Consider the following 22,212-nt stretch of genomic DNA (forward strand, 5'->3'; position numbering starts at 1 on the left):
TCAAATAAATCACAAGACTTTTCCACTTCCAAAAGGAGCCCCCGCCGACTGAGTGGCGAGTTTTCATCCGGCTCCTGATAAAGAGCGGGAGAACAAAGCCCGGAGACACACTCGCTCTGTCGTCCACTCTCCGTCGAGCTGAACCGTGAGTTTGCACGTAACAAAAAGTGAAATCAAGAATAAAACACAGATGAAAAGCTTTGCACTTCAAGTACAGTCTGGTGTTGCCCCGCTGAATACACAAGAATCCCCTTCACTCAGAAAGGTGAATCAGTCGTAGGTAGTATTCTGTTGTCCGTTGAGCCTTCATGGAAGGTGACAGGGCGAGCGAGGGGCGAGCGAGCGGTGTGAGAGGCGAACGGAATCGAACGGTGAGCGGCGGGCGGGAAGCGTCTGAACGTGGCTCTGAGACACAAAGCAGTGCTGCTATATACAAAATAAATTAATCAACTCCAGCCGGGGCTCCGTGTGTGTGTGAGTGTGTGTTTAGCTTATGATTGAGAACGAGTAACATTTTTTAAAATAATTTAAAGAAAGAAAGAATTCTGTATCCACAATCCACAAATATTATTGAACTAAGTCAGTCTATACTTCTTGGAGCAATAGGCCAAAAGGTGCAAAGCATGCAACAAACCAGGACGACATGACCAACACGTCGGTGGGACGGGAACATTTCTTTTTTTGAGGGGGGGGGGGTGGAGGGGGTTCTTGACCTCTGTAGCCAAACATGAAGCTTGATGCAGAAGTGACGAGTGACCTTCAGTCTCCACCAGGAGTCCTTCACCTCATCAAGGCTCCGCAGAGCATCAGAGCTCGTCGGGTGAGGAGCCGTGGCCCCTGCAGGACGTGGCCCCGCTGGCAGACCCTCTACGTCTCCACGACACAGAAACAAAAGTCTTGTTCCCAGGGTCCGAACATCAAGCTGCGGGGGGAAGCAAACCCAAGGAGGCATAGAGGAGGGGTGGGGTGGGGTTCTAGGAGCCATACGGGTACAGCAGCATTGGTCCGGTGTCGGGCTCCAAGGGGCCTTCCCTGTGGAAAGGCAGCTGGGAGCCTCACAGTGTTTCTGAGCAGGGAGACAGGAGCGAGGTTTGTAAAGTTAAGAGTTTATCTAATGGGATTAACGGGTGATTTAAGATAAGGGAAGACAGAAGCTGGTCTCACCTGCAGAGCTCTCTGGAGTGTTCGAGGAGTGGCACTTGTTTTGCTGCAGAGAGAGAATGAGAAGAATTAATGCATCGATTTAAAAACTGTGCTTGTATACTACTACTCCTACTACTACTACTACTACTACTACTACTACTACTGCTACTGCTACTACTACTACTACTACTACTACTATTACTACTACCTCTACTACTACTACTATTACTACTACTACTACTGCTACTACTACTGTTACTTCTGTTTTATAGGAAATACTTTTCATGTCTTGTTTTTAACTGGTTTTAATGGAAATTGTTTTCTTTTATCTGGCTTGTTTTTGTTTTGTCTTGTTTTGTTCTGTGTTATTTCCATAAAACCTTTGTTAAGGTTAAGTTATGATTAATATGATTATTATATATGAACGTTGGGTTGTCTCTCTCGTTCTGATTTTATCAGTTGTGAAAATCCTGAAGATTCCTAATTCCTTCTTTGAATGATGAAATAATCAATGAAACATATAAATAGGTCTCAAAATATAATAAAATATTTGCTATTATTATCATCAGTTATGTTAATAAAATAATACAAATGTATTGAAATGTATTTGTTAATATTAATTAAATAAAAAACATAAAAAAACTATTAATATCAAAAATATATATAGATATCAATTTAAAAGTAAAGCAGTTTACTCAAAATTTTTAATATTGATTTAAAAACTAATGTCAAAAGGACATTTATTTATTATTATTGTTAAACGAGTTCCAACCCAGTCAACAGCGACCAGAGCTCTGATTGGTCGGCTGTTGCCTGTTGCTCTGGTTGTCCACACAAGGTGGGAGGAGTCATGTGTGTGACCAGGGCAGTGATTTCCAAATGAATCTGTGTGAGTGGCCGGTGCCGGACGTCCTCCTGACCTTCTGGTTCAGTCGGTGGTGCAGACTCCGGTCCGACAGCCACGGGTGTCGGAGCGACTCCGCGGCGCTCATCCTCCAGCTCTTGCTCTTCACCAGCAGACGGGTGATGAAGTCTTTGGCCTCGTCCGAGATGTCTGTGAACTCCTCCTCCTCAAAGTTCCACTGGCAGGCCAGGATGTTGTTCAGCGTCTCGTTGTCGTCGTCCCCGAGAAACGGGGACAAGCCACTGAGCCTGGAAGGAGACAGAGGTCAGGGGTCAAACTGCGGCTGGTGTCTGTATACTGTGTGTGTGTGTGTGTGTGTGTTACTGTGTGTGTTGGACCACGTACAGCATGTATGTGATGACACCCAGGCTCCACATGTCGGTGGGAAATGAAACAAACTCGTAGTTGATGACTTCAGGCGCCAAAAATTCCGGCGTGCCAAAGTTGACCTTGAGCTTCTCCCGGGGTTTATACCTGACACAGACACAAGCACAGAGGAAGAGGATGTTATCAAAGGTGAGGAGAGAGAGAGAGAGAGAGAGAGAGAGAGAGAGAGAGAGAGAGAGAGAGAGAGAGAGAGAGAGAGAGAGAGAGAGAGAGAGAGAGAGAGAGAGATGCTTTTACCTCCTGGCCAAACCAAAGTCAATGATTTTGATCTTGTTCGTGGCTCTGCTCACACAGAGAATGTTCTCTGGCTGAAACAGAGAACAGAAGGGACTATGAGGAAACATTTCTTTTTCTGTGTGAAATACAGAAATGGTTTTCTTGAAACTTGGTGAAGAGATGCGGTCCAGGCAAGAAAAGAACCCTTTCAATCTGGGAACAGATTAAATGAAGCTGGTATATCCAGAATTCGTTATTTCTCTCTTTCTCTTTATCTTGATTGTTTTGTTGTTGTTTTTAAAAGTGTGATTTCTTTCTTTCATGTGTTTTGTCCCTTGTATCATATTTAATGGATTGACTGGATGAATGTAAATAGAGCATAAACAGTCGGTGCTGTGAGCAGGTGTCACGGTGGAGCAGGGTTACCTTGAGGTCCAGGTGCAGGATGTACATCTTGTGCATGTACTGCAGCCCCTCACAGATCTGCCGTATGAACAGCACCGTGTCCAGCTCCGTCAGGTTGTAGTTCTCGTCGATGATGCGGTCGAACAGCTCCCCCCCCTCCACACTGCAACACAAACAGGAGCACAGGGATTTATTTACATCTACGGAGCTTCTCAACTCGGTGGTGTGAACAGGCACAGGTCCAGACGTACTATTCCATGACCAGGATGATGTCGTGGCGGGACTCGAAGGCGGCGTACAGCTGGATGAGGTTGGCGTGGTTCAGCTGGTTCATCACCTGGATCTCGTTCCTCACCACATCCTGAGGAGACAAATACACAGACTGGTTAATTCATGACGTGCTCAGGTACGCTCAGCGAGAAGCATGACTCTGCCTGTGTGAACGTGTGTGTGTGTGGCTGACATCACACTGTTTCATATTCAGAATTCAGCTGCACCTTCTCCTTCTGGCTCCTCGCTTTGATGATCTTGGCGGCCAACATCAGCCCGGACGAGTTCTCGGTGCACTTGTGGACTTGTCCGAATCGTCCCCTGAGGAGAGAAGCACAAAGTCCTGTCATGAGTCAAACACAGACATGGACACAAGAAGCCGGGAAGAAGCAGAGACGTCCTAGAATTTAAATTATATTAAAACTGTGCGTCACCAAATTTCACAAACCCACATTTATCATCCCTCTAAACATGATGATTCATTCTGTGGGTAAATGGTGAAATTCATGTAAAAAATGCTCACAGTGTTAAAAAAAGTTTGATTTGTGTGATCTGGCTCACAAACAGACCAACAATCTAACACAGGGGTCTTCAATGTTTTTCAGGCCAAGGACCCCAAACTGGTGGAGAGATGGAGAAGGGACCCCCTACTTTATATATTGAAAAAAATTGTGCTTTATATCAAACTGGGCCTAGTGCCATATATAAACATAGCTACCCTGTTATTTTGCATTCAATACTAAGCTATTCAAATATAACACAGGTTCATATATTCATGTTTTTAATTTAAACATGTGCACGGCACAGGGTGGCCATGCCACTGCCATTTATAAACATACATCTTGCATACAACACTGAGCTATTAAAGTAATTCACAGATTCATGTTTTTATTTTAAACATACATGTAGAAGAGACAGTGAATCCTCAAGCCATCTGTGGACGGCACACATACTCCCACATTAGTGAGATGTCGGACCCTGATGGGTAGCACACAACTTATCTAACCTTGGACGTATGGAGGTTGTCAGGCAGAGGGTCAAATCAGCCTCTCAATGTGTTGGATGACTGTTAATGTGTATTTAAGGACATTTAAATTTGTGGAAAAAAATTTGTTAGAAAAAAAATTAACAAATTTCAAAAAATTTAAAATTGTCTAATAAACCAAACATTTCGCGACCCCCCTGCAGTACCTCTGCGGACCCCCTAGGGGTCACAGACCCCCTGTTGAAGACCCCTGATCTAACAGAAAGGGCTGAAAGTCCTTGGTGACAGTAAAACTATTTTACCTGACAATGCTGAACCCCCAATAAAATGTTGACGAATCTAGTAATTCTTGGGTTTTTGAGTGATATAACCAAGAATTACTTAGTTTATATTATATTATGGCCTAGGCCATAAAATACCCGGGGTAAAATCTAGCCTAGGCCCCTTTAACCCCAGGTATAGTCCAGACTGTGGGTAAACTATGGCCTGTTACACCGGGTCCCTTCAGTAATAATGACTCTGTACTGTGTCATTATGTCAGCCATTCTAGAAATGTGCTTGCGTGCCGAGCAGTAATCTCCCGTTGGAGAGGCAGGATTTAGAATCAAGCTCTTACATCACAGAGCTCTGCTAGTCCCCCCCTCCCCCCCCCCCCCCCCCCCCCCGAGGCACTCAGTCACTTTAGAGGGCAATAAAAAGGGTCTTGGAAAAAACTATTAAGCGAGTGACATCCTCTGCTGTTTCATCAGAGGACAGCGAAGTGTCCAAGTGTCCCTGAAATGAAGACAACGTTCTGTGGTTTCCTCGTCACTCACCCCCCCAGGACCTCATCCCTGTTGATGGTGTAGTAGGTGCCTATCTGATGGGGCTTGGGCGTCACGATGCAGTGATCGAACGGGGCCAGCGGCGGGGGGCTGGAGTCTGAGGAAACAGTACAGGAAACCAAAAGACATGAAATGAATGATAAAAAGAGTGAGAGAGTGGGATCAGCGATTTGAGGACGAGGCCCAGAAACAAAGTGGATGAAAATAGCAGCGTGCCGACGTCTCATTATCTGCTCGACCAGCTGCGCCGACTGACACGCTACTGACGCTCGAGCTGACACTGGATCTGCTCCCAGGGAAAGAAAAGTCAAATGCCGCCAGCTAACAAGAAAGATGAGTCTTCACTGAGACGCTGCTGAACGTGAAGTTCGTCACAACTTCATGACAAACAGAAGCAGAGCCAAGAGTTTCCATAAATACTGAGGCATAAGCACACAAGAAAATACTATAAATTAAATATAACTTCTTTGTCCGACCCAAATAAAATAATCCTTGTAACAAAAGATCTTGTATTTCAGTAAGAATTTTATTAGAATTATTTCTCACCCTCTGTTAAATCCCAGGTAAATAATTATATACAGCATCTGTCACTTTTTAGTTTAAAGTTCAAAACCAGCAGAATATGACAAACATGACTTAAGACCTACATTTCAAAATAAAGGTCTTGACTTTCCCCTTCCCCCAACTCCCCCAGATTGGGCCTGACTGCTTTCAGTACTTTCAACGACATCATGACGTACCGATAATGAACTCTTTCCCCGCCGGCTCCCCGTCTGTCGCCTCCTCCTCTTCCTCCTCCGGCTTTGCTTCGTCAGCCGGAGCTTCCTGCTGCTCGCCCTTCTCCAGCGCCGCCCCTCCCTCTGCGCTCTCCACCTTGCTCTTCTTCAGGTCGTCCTTCACCAGGTGTTCCTCCGTGACGCGCCGCTTGCTGCAGGTGGCCACATCCCCGACCTCCTCAGAGCTGCACATTCACAGAAAACAATAAATCTATATTTCCTTTTCTCAGATAAAATTGGAATAAATGAAACAATAATCATGATCCAGTGCTTCTGTAGAAAAGTACCTTTCCTGTTTTAGGAGAGGTGTCTTGCAAATGTCTGCGTTGACACTCTGGACCTTTTCTGACTCTTCTTCTCCTTTGTGCCTCTTCTTCCCCTCATCCTCCACTTTCCCAGCTGGTTCCGCTCTCACGTCTTCCCCCTTTTCCTCCTCTTCCTCCTCCGGCTCGGAGTCCTCAAAGACATCCTCCTCCTCCTCCTCTTCTTCCTCCCTCCCCTCAGAGGCCGTCTTCCTCTCCCCTGACTGCGGGGCAGAGGCGTGAGGTCCGTCCAGGATCAGCTCAGCCGGCTCCTGGCGTCTTCCTCCGCTGCCTCGCTCCTCTCCTCTCTGGGCCTCAGCCTCTGCGTTCACATGGGAGTGCTCAGCGTTCTGCCTGTTGAGCTTCTCCACCTGTTCCTGCAGCTCCAGCTCGTTCAGGGTCACCGAATCTGAAACATACATTTGATTTTTTACATTGCAAGATAGATCATCTTTCATTGAATAATTCACAAACCCCTGATTACAGACCATAAATGAGCTGCAGTTATATAGAAGTTGTCTTTACAGTGTTAGTCTAATTCACATTCATGCACAGACAGCAGTAAGGAGTTCAGTGTCTTGCTCAAGGACACTTCCACACATTCTGAAGGAGCCAGGGATTGAACCAGGAATCTTCTGATCACTAAGCATCTGCTACCTTCTAAGTCTGCTGTTTCTTTGGCTTTGTACTTTGTTCTCTGCACAATGACAATAAGGTTGAATCTATGTGGATATATATGGATTAGAGCTGCTATCGTTCCCTGTTATTACTGTTTATATTTGTATATATAACATGAATAAACTCAGGCGAGTGACGGACCGACCTGACGAGTCTTGGGGCTTCCTCTTCTTCTGGGCCTTCAGACCCTTCAGGCTCAGTTTGGCTTTATCCTTCTCATCCCTCGCCTTTGAGAAGAAAGAAGAAACAAACACTTTAGATTTTATAAGTTACCTCCAGATACAAAAGGGAAGTTCGGAGCAAAGTAAAACTTCACAATAAATCCCCTCAACTTGCAGTAGTCCCATTTCCAGTGAGGCCTTGTCACCGGTCGAACAGTCTGGGGAAGTGATTTGTTGGGTTCTGTATCCAGGAGTCTGATTCCCGACGGCGGCGGCACAGTTATATATACTGGGGATTTCCATTTGCACAATAGTCAACAAGCCAAAGTGTTTGTTGCTGTTTCTGCGGTTGCCCCGTAACTCAAGCGTGACGCTCTGGGGGACGGATGCCTTCCTTGGACCAGAGAGAGGAAAGGTCACGGATCATCTGGAGCAGGCGACGTCCCGCACGACACAGGAAACTGTTTTGTTCCCAAAATGTACTGGACAGTGATTAAAGGGACGTGATACAAGAGGAATAAAGATAAAAAGGATTAAAGTGGTGATCCCTCTGGGACATTCAACCCCTCCGATAGAAGCCGCTGACTCTGACACATCCTCCCATTGCTGGAAACAGCTGCTGAATCAGCATAATCCAAGTGTGTAAGCATGCACGGGCACACAGACACACACACTGCCAACTGTAAAGTCTACAAAACCAATGGATCCTTCAAAATAAGAAACATGAACATTGTGGTGCAGACTACATGTGGTAACTTACATGTCCGCGAGCAAGTAGTGTGTCGTGTTCCCAACAGGTCATGCTAAGGGCTGTGCAGCTGCAGATAGAGACCTGGTTCTGATAAGAGAAGCCGTCTGACTACTTAACATTACAGACAGCGACTTGTTGAAGTACAGCAGGACTAAGAATAGCTTTGCTAGGAGCCATATCAGCCCCAAGGGGAGTGAGCGGCAGAGTTACACTGGAAAAATAAATCTAAAAACAACTTTAAAGATGTGCTTTGTGTGTTTTAGACACAAAATCCTTAGGACTTCCGCATCAGCCATTATAGTGCCAAAGCATTCCACCGGGAACCTTTCCGACAGCACTTAATGCAACTGCTGCAATGATCACAATGCAATCAGACTCCTCACTATGCTGACTTTAACGACATGGCACCCGGGGTTAGAAGCACTGAGGGAATATTGCGTTACGCTTCCCCTCAAACGCTGGAGATGATAATAAAAGAGAAGTGAAGACACAAGTAGGTGGAAAGACTTTGTGGTTTTTGCAGGTTGTTCTCGCACCTTTGCGCCTGGGAGTCCTCACCTTCTTGCTCGCCTTGTGTCCAGGCTGTTTGAAGAGCAGCTCCACCAGCCTGGAGCTCTTCACCACCTCCCCGATGAAGCTGATCACCTGCTGGGTGCCCTCCACCAGCTTCTCCACGCCGTCCAGCCGGTGTCCATGACTCTCCGTCCGCTCGCTGACCCTCTCCACGGCCCCACGCAGCTCCCGGCACGCTGCCCCCACCCCGGACTCCCGCCTTCCGCCGTGGCCCGCTTCACGCATGGAGGCCAGATCCTGACCTATGCCCCTGACATCCTGGGACAGGCCGTCCAGCCGGGTCAGGACAGTCTGCTGCATGTTGAGCAGGCGCTCCATCTGAGAGCTCAGGGAGTCGATGCGGCTCTCCATGCTGTGCAGGAGAAGAGGTGCTGTCTCATCGTGAGAAGAGGACGAAGCTTGGTTCCCGCTGAGAGACGACTTCCTTCCACCGGGCTTCTGACCATGAAGAGGGTTCGGGTCGTAAACCCTGGCTAACGAGTTGACCAGGGTGGAGTTCATGGCTGGTTTACAGTAGACAAATAGCAAAAAATCGTTCCTTCACTAATGAGGTCCATTCACGTTCATGTAGGTTTGATGGAAACCACAGCGAAAAACGATATCACAGGACAAAGCTGCAGGCAGAAGAAAAGAGGCGCAGGGAGAACAGAGACGTCTCCGCCAATGCAAGAGCTTCCCAGCTGAGTTTTAAGAATAGCAAATGGCGATCCGACAAATTAAAGTGCAGCCCCCTTTGGACGTCAGGCACCGAGGGGCCAGTGATAAGAGCCGGGGGCTCGGGTGTGCAGCCGGGGATTGATGGGGGTTAGGGCGAGATGCTGGAGAGGATCGCTATGTGACATTTGAGACACTTCAAAAGCCCTTCAGTCAGGTGTCAGAATCCCAGGAATCTGGGGCGGAAATACGACGCCGTGAAAAGAAAGTAAGACAAATAAAATGTGCAGCCAATAAACAAGGACACCAGGTCCTCGTTTCTGATGATGAAGAACTCGTGGACAGTTTCAGGAGGTGGAGTTGTGTAAGTGTTTTACGCAGCATGGATCCAGGCATTAGATCCTATATGGAGGAGGTGTATGGTTTTCACCTTGTTCCTCAAGAGGAAGCAGGGTGACAGGTGCAAGCATGTGCACGGCCGCAGGCCCTTCATGAACCACTGGGACGAAGGTTAAAGACACAAAGCATTATGGGTATTTCTGAAGCTAGTAAAAAGCCACTTGTTTCTCTAGGTTGACCCAGAGGAGGTTTCAGGTGAACGTTGCATAATTTCTAATAATTTCCAGAGTCGAGAGCCACAAGACAAATCCTGTTTTTATTCCTTTAACTCTGCTTTGGATGTTAGATTTATAATTATAGCTACTTTTGATTAGCTAATTTGTTTTCCTATTATAATTCAACATAAACAGTTGTTATTGTTTTTTTTCATGGTTAAATATTGAATTCAATAAATAACTTTCCATTGGTCCATTTTGACAAGAACAACCTGCATCATCCTCATTTGAGAGTTTAACTCCATCAATGATTTACAGTCTCTCATGAGTTTGCTAATGATTTTTGTTGCATTGCCAAATTCCTTATTGCTTATATTTTTGATTTTATATTTGAATATCATGAAGAGGGTTAGAACTTTTAAACAGTAAAAGTTTGGTTGCTCTGAGGAGTTTAAAAATGTTTGGTTTTTATCAAGAGTCCATGGTTCGGGAGGAGGTTTCTTAATATAGGCTCCTGCACTGTCACCGTGAGGGTCGAGCAGACAACGGAAGAAAACAGGAAACAGGTGAAGCCAGTGACATCTAACAAGTGTTGATGCAAGAGGAGAAGGGGATTGTGGGAGAGGAAACTCACTGCACACGTGTTGTTGTGAAGAACTTAAGGGATCGAACCGACACAGATAAACACACCGACACGTAAACGTTCATAATCGTGAACAGACACAAACTTTTGACACTTTCAGAGACGTGTCTTCAGACTCGTCCCCGTCTCGCTGCAGCAGTATCTGCAGAACCCACGGCGCCTGTATACCAGCACCCATCTGTCAGCACTGGAAAAAGCTGACCTGTACCCTGCATGTCCCGAGCCGTGTTCCCAGGACAGACGGCTCGTCAGCTGTCAGGTTTAACAGGGTATCCCCATGTGGCCATTTAGCAGCTAAGGTGAGAATGCATGAGAACACTGTGTGAGCGCATTGGCGGAGCGGAGCGCGCACGATGGAAACATGTTCCCCCGGGGATCGGATGGAGGGAAACCAGTTCACACACTGACCTGGTTTGTAAACATCGTGACATGGCGTTTGATTCCCGCCGCCTGTCGTTGCACAACTCATTTTATACTGATCTGACCCAGAGACTTAAAGGTGCAGTCCACCTAAAATCTGCCTAAAGCAATATATTAAGCCAGAGGTCTTCAACAGGGGGTCCGCGACCCCTAGGGGGTCCGCAGAGGTACTGCAGGGGGGTCGCGAAATGTTTGGTTTATTAGACAATTTTTTTTATTTTTTTTCTAACCAATTTTTTCCCACAAATTTAAATGTCCTTAAGTACACATTAACAGGCATCCAACACATTGAGAGGCTGATTTGACCCTCTGCCGGACAACCTCCATACGTCCAAGGTTAGATAAGTTGTGTGCTACCCATCAGGGTCCGACATCTCACTAATGTGGGAGTATGTGTGCCGTCCACAGATGGCTGGAGGATTCACTGTCTCTTCTACTAAATGTTTAAAATAAAAACATGAATCTGTGAATTACCTTAATAGCTCAGTGTTGTATGCAAGATGTATGTTTATAAATGGCAGTGGCATGGCCACCCTGTGCCGTGCACATGTTTAAATTAAAAACATGAATATATGAACCTGTGTTATATTTGAATAGCTTAGTATTGAATGCAAAATAACATGGTAGCTATATGGCACTAGGCCCAGTTTGATATAAAGCAAATATATAAAGTACGGGGTCCCTTCTCCATCTCTCAACCAGTTTGGGGTCCTTGGCCTGAAAAACATTGAAGACCCCTGTATTAAGCAGATACATGTCTTTCCCTTAGACTGTGGCCTATTCACAGATGGATGACACGTCTCCAGTTCCTACAGAGAGATCATTTGTTCACAAACCATTGAAGCCCGTTGTATGTGCCACACAAAGACATAAGATAAAGATGGACGACACATCTCAAGTCCCTCCTTCTATCCAGAAATGAAGGCATGATAGGCATGCTGCCATCTTGAACCAACGACATCATTTGTATTTATATATTTTGATATAATCAAATAACTAATTAAAACCAAACTTAATCAGAAACACTGAGATGAGAACGACCTAAAACAACAGAAACCATCTTTGAACAAACACGATTTACTTTGGGTTCATGGCCTTTACTGCATCCGGCCACCAGTGGGCGATCAAGAGACTTTGGCTTAACTTTTAGGGAGTCATCATGTCGTCCATCTGCGATCGAGACTACGCAGCAGGGAGCCATTAGGATCGATGAGGACATCACGGTGGCTTCTGATTGGTGGAGGTCTAGTGTGGGGGTCGGAGGGCAGAGCGAGGTTTAACTGTCCCCAGCGGGACGATCCCTGGAATCCGCCCGTCAGCGAAGGTTACTTGGAAAGACGAGCGGCGGCCGAGGAATGACAGTGACGCCGCCGAGCCGCTCTGGACACGTATAGAGTTTCTCAGCAGAGACGCAGACAATACATAATGCTTATTCTGGCGTGTGTCCCAGTAATCCCATATCACTGCGGCGCGATGGGCGGAACAACACGGGTGAAACCAGCTTTAGGCCACAGACACAATAATAGACTGCGTGACATGAGACAAACGTGACAAACATGCGACCGTGGCCGTGAGTCCACGTTTAATCCCAGTGAGGCACGGACAGGCCGACAGGAAGGCAGGAGCAGAAAGTCATTAACGACTTTCACTGAAGCAGAGTTTGACTCCACGTTTCTAAATACTTTGAGTGGCACTGGGTTTTAGGGATTCAACATTTCTGTTACTATTTTGTAGATTTTTGATAGAATAAACTGAAAATCCATGTTTCTCAGGATTCTTGGCATTTTATTTTATTAATTTTGCAGAGGAGGTCGTGTTAGTTTGTATGTTTGTTAATTTGCACAATTACGCAAAAACTATTGGAATAATTACCATGAAACTTAATTGGTGAAAAGATGTGGCTGCCTTAGCGGAACATAATCTCTCCCATTGCAGTTTTAACTTAATTTAACTTTTTTAAACATAAATCCTTGTGTTTCCTTGTCTAGCATCGTATTGACACTCAGAGTATTGACACGCTCCTCGAGTCAGACAGACTTTGTGGGTGTCCCTCTTGATAGACGAGACATTCTGTCCCCCGTGACAAGCAGCTCAGTGACGGGCCTCTGATCTCTGGCATGTTCCGGCTCCGGAGCCCCTGAACCGTCCAGGGTTTCCCTCTCTGATTTGGCATCCCTGCCCACAAAGGAATCACCATACCATCCCTGTGACTCACATCCCAGTCGCCTCACAGAGACCAAAAATAATCATATTCAAATCTATCTGTGAGCGAAATGGTTTCCCTCCGCATGGCGATGGAGCCTCTGAGGTTTCAGGAGCTCAGACGCCCGGAGGCAGATCGGAGCAGAGCCGCCACACCCCCGCCCGGAGAGGAGCCAGCACAGGTGGTTCAGGCCTCCAGGGCAACTCATTGTTCAGCCACCGGAGCTGCCGGAGAGACCACATATCTGACAGCTTACTCAGAAAGGAACTGGAAAATTCGTTTTTGGGCGGGAGACATAACGTCTGGACCGACTTGCTGAGCCGGCTGCAGCAACGGATGAAACGTGTTCATTCAGAGGATCCTGGTTCCACAGCCTGTTAGTCACCACCTGCAGGTTTCAGTAACACTTTACATTCATTAACATCAGTTTGATGATGCAGAGACTCTGAATATCCACATGATCCTGCAGGAGACTTCTAAAATATGAACGATTCTAAACTGAGTTCGGTGGATTTGTCACAGCCGCAGCCTGAGGGAATGAATCCCTACGTTTTGCTCTAGGGGGCGCTCTACAAGTTACATAGTGTTCCTTAAACATGTGACAGAAAATAAAGCCTTGGATTCTAAATGAGTTTGAGTTTATGTGTGTGTCTGCAGCAGCTGCAGGGCCTTTTCATTCATGTGTTTCACAGTATTTACAGAAAGCAAACAAATCTGACTGTGCGTTCACAGGCTCCTCCCACATCCCCTTCCCTGATGGTTGTTGTGAGTTGAAGTCGCCATGTGGAAAAAACTTTTTTTTTAACAACCCCCCCGATACCTTTTTAAGAATGTACATAATAAATGTTGATGGTCTGTATCTATGTGGAACCTCTCATCTTGATTAACACACAAACACACATATAACTTTCTCTATCGCACAAGACAAGGATTAAACTGCCGACCTTCTGGTTAGTGTACCACCCGCTCTACCTCCTGAGCCACAGCGGCAATAACGCAGAGCAGAGCAAAAGGATCAGCTGTGACTGACATATGAATAATTTAAAACATTTACGTTAATCATCATTGGTGGTGTTTGGTGAGAGCTGAACGCACAGGAGCTGATATTAACTCTGTAATGAACTTTCTCCTGTGTAAGAACCAGGGAACAACTTTTAAACAACGCTAACAGTCAGTGACCTACGACCCGACCCCGGTATCTACCCTGCACGGGAAATAGAAACGTCTGTTTACGAAACATTTTCCCCTGACGCACAGTAGCCGAGGTTTAAATTGTGTGCGTGCATCGTTTCCAGAGGGAGTCACTTGTTTGTGTATCTGTGCAGCTTCACGACAAAGATGGACACGCGTTATCTCTGCAGCTCCACCTGCTGCATACTTTCAACCCGACCAACACTGGTGTCACCACGAGCCGATGACAGTCTGTTCTCTCTCAGCTCACGATAACGTTCTGCTGCTGTGACCTCGGCCGGACGCTGAAACAATCCTTTAATGGACAAGAGGGGCTGATACTCTGTGTGTGTGTGTGTATAAATATATAAGGACCAGCCTGTAAATATGTTACATAAGCCCCCCCCTCTCTCTGTCTGTCTGTCTGTATTGTGTAACGTGGGGACAAGTGGGCGTGGCCGGGAGGATTCAGGAGCGATGGTGACCTCTGACCCCCGAGGAATGGACATCAATCCCACTGCCCCAAAAAACAGAGTGACAGTAAAACCAGCAGAGCTCAGAGGGGAATCTGGAGAGAGGAGCCTGTTGGATCTCTGGATTACTGTAATTTATGAGGCTCATTACGCTGTCATTATTTATTACTTTCCGTAATTATCTATTATTGTCTGTGGTTATTTCTAATTCTTCTTTTCAAACTTGCATTTGAAAACCTGCTTGGTCAGATGTTTATTTACGAGACCTGAATCCTGCGTCTCCCTGTGTCACATGCTTTTGAATTCAAATCTCTATTAGATACTGTTCTTTTTACCCCTCCACATTATCAGATATACTTTTAACCACATACATGACAATAGTGTATATTGTATATATGTTGGTTGTGGTAAGATGGAAAGACACAAGCAGCCCAGCTTGGTATAAACTAATTAAAAAGGAGTTATAACATTAACATTATACAATAAAGCATCAATTATTGTCTCATTCATACACTTTTTGTTTCCATATAATATAACGTTTATGCTTATTCAGTCATGGAGCTTTAAAAGTCTGATAAATGTTATAGGGATGCATCATCTAACAAAATAAAAAAATTGATTAACATATGGTTAAATGGACAAAACTCTCTGAGCAGATGTTATGTTGTTTTAATTATAGATACAATGCACTTCTCTGTAGCTACCACTAGATGACAGTAGAGGACCAGAGACATCTGAGAACCTGCTGCTGATCGACTGGACACGAACACAAGGCATCGTACGTCCATGTCAAAGGTTAACACGTCAGGAGACAGATCATAAACACAACGTGCGGTCAAATCATCTGTTTCACTTCATTTCATCCTGTTCTCATTCACTCTCAACTTGACTTCAAGGTCCAGTGGGTCAGATTTAGGTTAATAGGCAGAAATGAATATGAAATAATATTTCTTTTCGAATTGTTGTCGTTTTCTTAACCCCAGAATGAGCCGTTTATATTTAAATACTGTATATCCATGAGCGGGTCCTCTCTGCGGAGGACGCCATGTTTTTTGCAGTTGTCAAAAAGGCTTTGAATATTTTCATAACCCGCTGTCTGTAGTAACTTTGCTAATAAAATGTTTTATGTGAATTTAGCAAAAACAAATGGGTGGAAAATCTCCACTTCTGTCTCCAACCTCTGCTTTAGACAAATTTCATATTAAAACCTTTAATATCACATTATTGGGGATGTATTGTTGTGCACAGCTGAGCAGAGGAGATGGAAATGTGTCAATAAAAGCCTGCAGCAGGTGAAAAGTTCACTGGTTTTCAGTTGGTCCTCGTGTTGAACTACAGTCTCTGAGGTGAAGGTGTTACAAAGTTAACTTCTTTCCCGTCTAAATACAACTTTCTATTTCTCTCTATCTGCTGCTGGCAACCTTCACTTTGGGGGAAGACCATTTTAGATCATTAGAACATCCCAGCACACACACACACTGCTGGGGGGAGCACCGAGCTGCTAATGAGAAATGCAAACGTCTGAAAGTGGACACCAGCCGAGAGGCCGGAGGAGTCCGGGCGAAAACAGAACATTCCCCTGGAGTCGTCATTCCAGAGCGACACAGGAGGGAGGAGCAGGGAGCAGGAGACCATCACAGGAAGTGTCATGGCGCCTCGATCTCTGAATCACAGACGTCTTACTGCAGATTCCCATCTCTTGAGCAGGTTGTCAGAGAGAACTCACAACTGAAAAGGTTTACAGTTGTCTGCAATTGGTTGTGTGTGAGTGTGTGTGTCTGTTTGTGTGTTTGTACTGTGTTTGTACTGTATTTCCACTGTAGAAATACAGTAAATACCAGAAACTATATTAATAATTATGCTGAATTTACGACTTAAGGCTTTGAGACAGATTCATGATGTGCAGTAAATCTACACTTCACTAACTCACTTTATTAGGAACATCCCAGTAACACTGGGTAGTTCCTCCGCCTCAGTTCTTAAAGTCATGGATTTCACGACATGTTGGAAACTTTCCTTTGAGCTTCTGCCTCACATTCACACCACAGCAACACATCATCGTGTCTGCAGATGATAAACAGGCAGAAGTGAACAAACTGCAGAGAACAGACACAAAGGGAAACACCACAGCACCGGAGCAACAGACAGACACACTGGAGCGAGGGCTGAGGAAACTACTGTAGAAGAAGGTGTGTGACGCTCAGGTGATGAACGGAAGACGAGGAAACACACACTTCATTCTAAAACGCAACACAAAGTGATTCAAAGTTAAATCAGAGTTAAAATTATAAAATGAAATGAAATAACAAACATGAAAAAGTGAGAGAGGCTGGAAACTGGAGTCGAGGGGAACTTGACAAAGTTTTATATAAAATGTACAAACATCTAAAATATTGTATGTGATGTTTTTGTGTGTGAAAAAATAATCATTATTATTATTTATCTAAAACAAACTATATGTTAATCTTTAACAAATAGCTACTTATCAAGATCTACACTGTGTTCAATGATTCATGTTTCGTTAAATTAGGAATTATTATTTTTATTAGCTGAGAAAGAGAAATAGAAATAATGCAATACATACTTATATATAAATATATAAAGTGAATAAAAGGTTTTATCTTTCAAATTCAATCTGTATGAAGCACAGGATGAAATCAACTCTACGTGACATTAAAAAAGACTTTGCACGTTCAATATTCATCTGTAAACCAACAGAAACTGTGTCGAGATCACGAAAAACCAACAAAAGACAAAAGTGTGTGTCTTTGTGTGTCTGTTGTCGTGTCCAGCCCCTGTTTGTTTGTGTGCTAATTCGGTCGGAGCTATGCGTGTGTGAGAATGTGAGGCGAGAGAAGCTCTTCTCACATTAGACTCTTGAACGAGCCGCAGACAAAACCATTAGTTTGATCCCAGTGGGTCACTGGTGCGTGAGAGACGTCCCAATGCCGTCTTTGAATTTTAATTAACTTTATTCACTTTTCTTCATTTGAAATGAATGCATCGTTAAACCACAACAATCACTGTATATGTGCAGGAGTGTGAGAACACAAGTGAAACAATCTCTAATCTGTTAAAACATAGACTGAATTCATATTTGAATATTGAATCCTAAAGTGTGACATGTTGATTTAAGAGCAACAGTAAAACCGTCTTTACCTTTAAGTAGGTTGTGTTATCACCCCAGTCTGTTGGTGTGTGCTGTTGTTTGTGTGTCAGCAGGATTACACAAAAACTACACAACTGATGAACACAATTGGGGTATGATGCTTCACTTTCTTATATATTGCGAGATAGAATGTTTTTTTGGCATTTTCAACAATTTACCAGGGAATAATAAATTAAATAAAACAACAGGTATCTATAGGGAACTGATATTTACTTAAACTGAAATGTGGTTTAACAAGTGGACTGTTGATGGTGAAGGTTTAATAACAGAAAAGTTAATTGTAGTTTCCTTTTAATTAACTTCACTATTTAATATAAGCTGTTATTTCTCTGTAAGGACTAAAGGGGCCCTGATGTATAATGCAGGTAAATGGACTTCAGCATAAACGATAATCACAGAAAAGCAAATTAGACGTCAGCAGAGAAACTGGTTTGTTTCAGCAACTGCTCCGAGTTTCTGCTTTTGTTTGAATATCAATAATAAAAACCTGTTACTGGAACCTTGACTATAATCTTCAGACTTAAACCCTAAATGTCCCCATTGTGGGACTAAGACATGATCTTATCTCATCTGCTGACTTCATTCTTTCACGTCTTCACGCGTATTAAGCTCCAGCTGCTAAACACACACGACCTGACTGGACCAAACCAGAGCAGAAAGGACGAGTTATAAATCTCAAGTGTCGTCTGTCAGCAGAGACACGAGGGCACTGAGCGTAATGAAGAGAGGCTGAGCTCCCACTGACAGGCTGTAACTGCTCAGAGCTCCTCAGCTCGCACACGTTTACGAGGAGTCACTTTCATTCACTTCCTGCTGGCTTGTGTGAACATCATCCACTGGTTTATACTGGGCTCAGTGTGTGTAGTAGGGGTGGTGGGAACTGGCTCGTCTGGCCGGAGCTGTGCTGGATTGAATTTAGACGCGTGATATGACGTGGGGTTTTCCACTCACTTGACAGATATGAAATACGGCCTCGCTCTGCCAGAGACTATTGTTGTTGAGTTGAAAGCAGCAGTAAAATTAGTTTTAGTGCCTCTTCCTGGAGAACAGATCTATTAGAAACCCTTTACTTCCTCCAGGGGGACGACCTGGACCTGGACCTGGACCTGGACCTGGACATTGACCTGGACATTGACCTGGACATTGACCTGGACATTGACCTGGACCACATTGGCCTGGTCACATCAACCCAGACCTAAACTAGGCTCCAGGCTCCTCTTTCTTCCAAAACTCACAAATGTGTGTGTCAAACCACCAACGTGCATCAAAAAGCTTTGTCACCAAAGGTTTAAATGCAAAAAAATATATAACTGAGCATTTATCATTCCTATCTGTGCAAACTGGTTTCATTCTATATATTATTTATATTATTTTTAACTTTACAGTCCTCGTTGCTGGATTATCTGCTCTGATATTATCTTGTTTTATCCTGTTTTATCTTATCTTATCCAGCAGTCAGATAAAGCTCACGTCTTCCAGCACTTCACAAACCCACAAAAACACTTAAGCTATGATTTTAAATAAATGGTTTCAACCTCCTTATTCTGCACCTCATTCTACTAAAGTGTGGAAAAACATTTTAGTAGAGGAAACAGATGAAAAAGCTGGAGCAGAAAGAAATCATGAAACCGGTCATAAAGGACTTTAGCTGTAATGTTTAGACATCTTCTAAAAACCTGGATCCTTCTCCAGACTAAAACTTCAGGTGGATTTCTACATCTCCTGCTTCCGAACCAACAAACAAAGACGAGAAATTGAATTGACGTGAATCGAAAACTCGAATCGCCAAAACGTAGCCTGCATCAGTTTGGCAGTGAGACGCCACAGAGCCGGTGATAATGTGTGAACGTACATGTCCTGATCATGCCGGCCTGCAGCTCGGCCTCTCCCACGATCCACACAAGGAAAGCAAACAAGGTAAACGACCACGTGTTGATTCTGTACATCCACTCAGACTGAGACGCCCCTGAGGCCTGTTCCCAGGTGCACTGACCCCGACTCCTCCTGTCGTTACCTGAGCGTCTGGCGGGGGGGGGCTCCTTCTCCTCTTCTTCACAGAAAATAATGTCCACAGCCGCCGCCACAGGAACGTGGCCACCAGACACATGCTGCCTAATATCCAAATATCTTTATCCCTCAGGAAGTTCTCCATGTTGGACGCCATGGTCTCCCTGTCCCCTGTCGTCCACCTGCCTGACCGTCTGTCTTATCTCCGCCTGGCTGCCGAGGGAGTCTCAGGTGGCGAGGGAACCAGCTGTTGACATGGGGTGAGGCAGCGGGTGGTGTTGACTATCAAAACTCCTTCAGCTCTGTTCTGAACTTTCAATCCTTCCCTCGCCACGGACCTAAGCGAGAAGAAGACCTCTCTGCTGTCGGGCCACCCGCCCATTCCCCCAGCCACCCGGCTTCCTCCCTGCCCTGCACCACGGGACCTAAATGGAGAGGACATGCCGTCTCTGAGACGAGATGGGGACAGGTGGTGTTGGGTTCACGGTGTCGCCGCTGTACGCAGAATCAGATGCCTGCTGCCGCTGCAGGCATGTTAGTGAGGTGGTGTCCTTTAACTCCTCACACAGCACTTCATGCATGCAACTCCTAAGTATATCTGTCAGGCCTCTCTCTCTCTCTCTCTCTCTCTCTCTCTCTGCTTCTCGGGAACACACACATTTGTGTGCATGCGTCGCTGCAGATACACACATTGGCAAATAAGCAGAGAGGCACACACGCCTGAAAACAAACACCTGCATCTGCGCGGAGTTAAGTTTAACTGGTCTGCAGCCGCAAGCAGGTGAAAACGAGACCAGTGCTGAGGAAGCTGTTTCAGAGGAGTGAGACGGGTGAGACACAGTCCAGTGGAGGGGACATGTCTCGCTAATTACAACCTGAAGGAATTATATACAGATTCCACAGATCAGAAGCCTCCTGGTGCTTTGCCCAGCCTGCTGGTTACTGTGTGAAGCACTGGTCAGGTCATCATCATCACCTCTGGAGGACACATGGAGACTTGGTGCGGTGGCTTCCTCCCATTGACAAAAAACAATTCAATAAATAATATAAATTTAAATTGGTATTGTTTCAATTAGATGATTCTAAATTGGATTATTTGTACTGTCCCTCTGCAACAAGGTCGGGTGATTGTTGCAGGTCTCTGATGTTTTGATTTTATTTAACCGATGAAAAACAGTGTGCACGTTCTTCTGCTTTCAAACAGATCAAAGGTTGTTTAGCAGGTTGTTGAAAAATGTTCCAGACAGTTTGATGAAGTTTTATTTAACAGGCAGCAACAGCAGGAGGAGGAGGAGGAGGAGGAGGAGGAGGAGCAGGAGGAGGAGGAGGTGGAGGAGGGGTCAGGGGTCACAGAGGCTTCAGAGCTGGACCCCTGGTTGCAAAAATATTCTCAGTGTCATGAAGCTGATGAATCTGTGTCTGATGCTCAACATTTTTTTCAAGCTAAAGTAGGAAGATGGAGAACAGATGGAACTGCAGGGTGATTGGCTGAGGACATTAAATTCCATTAGGTGCTTAATAGATATGTTTTTTTATTCCTCTGGCGCCGCCTGGTGGTCATTTTAGAAACATCAAGGAAAACGGAAGAACTATTCCTCTCAATGCAAATACCCTGTTCAGCTTTGATTACTTAGTAAAGAACACACATGCAGGAGTTGAATCTAAGTTTTTCTGGATTTTAATGAATATATTTTCATGTTGTATGTATTTAAACAAATATAAAAACAATGAAGTGCCTCTTTAATCAGTTTTTACATATTGCACATTTCTCAATGTAAAAAAATGCCTCTCAACTCAAACTCTGGTCGATTACCGGATCTGTAAGTATTCATTTTTCAAGTCCTTCATTTAGTTTGAACATAATTTATATTTAACACTTTTTTAACACAATTAATAATTTACTTTATCATGGCATAAACTGTATTAAAGTTATAGAATGCATATTTTAGTTCAACATGACGTGTTGAATTTATCAGTGCACACTTCTTATTTATATACTCTTATATATATTAATATTTATTGAATGTACTTTGAAGTGTTTCCTTTGGTTCCTTGCAGCTCATCTTAATTCTCTTAATTCTTAACGTGTTGACTGCTACTGATGATATCAAAATATAAATGTTTTAACTTTAGAAACTAAGATTATTATTATAAAGTTCTTCGTGAGTAGTTCATTGCAGCTGCACAGATGTTTTCTAAAATTAAAGTCTCACATTGTGACACTGACGTTGGTTCATCTATTAAGAGTCTCTGTCCCACAGCGCCATCTTGTGGCAGCTACATCTGTGTGTGTCCTTCAACAAGTTCCAAACATCTGTTACTGTCATTCTCACACAGTCTCAGCCCCAAAATACCAGGTGAACCATATGGATTTAAAAATTCTATCAGATGATTAATGCAGCAGCTCCTTAGTTAGTGTGTTTGAGAGCAAGACACAAAAACCACACAGGGGATTTCCATTAAACCCGGTGGACAGATGTGTTTAGGTTCAATGAAGAACACGTTAGATTTTGTTGTGGATCCAGATCAGGAAGTGCAATAAGT

At 44.5% G+C, this 22,212-nt stretch overlaps 1 protein-coding gene across 2 annotated transcripts; it reads right to left on the reverse strand.

The window, feature by feature from the left end:
• Window positions 1-687: 687 nt before the first annotated feature.
• On the reverse strand, window positions 688-20,030 carry mylk4b (myosin light chain kinase family, member 4b). Of its 2 annotated transcripts, none has more exons than XM_062396313.1 (13): window positions 19,676-20,030; window positions 7,036-7,117; window positions 6,198-6,621; window positions 5,875-6,095; window positions 5,126-5,231; window positions 3,553-3,646; window positions 3,307-3,416; window positions 3,077-3,218; window positions 2,672-2,742; window positions 2,393-2,521; window positions 2,064-2,295; window positions 1,165-1,207; window positions 688-1,066 (listed from the first exon to the last, which is right to left on the reverse strand). In XM_062396313.1, the coding sequence occupies exons 1-13, from the start codon at window positions 19,823-19,825 to the stop codon at window positions 1,056-1,058; spliced, it is 1,815 nt and encodes a 604-aa protein (XP_062252297.1). In that variant the 5' UTR covers window positions 19,826-20,030; the 3' UTR covers window positions 688-1,055. The 2 variants fall into 2 exon arrangements, with proteins under 2 accessions (XP_062252297.1, XP_062252296.1); XM_062396312.1 differs by lacking the exon at window positions 19,676-20,030 and adding an exon at window positions 8,361-9,105.
• Window positions 20,031-22,212: the final 2,182 nt, after the last annotated feature.

This window comes from Platichthys flesus, chromosome 9 (assembly GCF_949316205.1).
Source record: "Platichthys flesus chromosome 9, fPlaFle2.1, whole genome shotgun sequence".
Classification (NCBI taxonomy): domain Eukaryota; kingdom Metazoa; phylum Chordata; class Actinopteri; order Pleuronectiformes; family Pleuronectidae; genus Platichthys; species Platichthys flesus.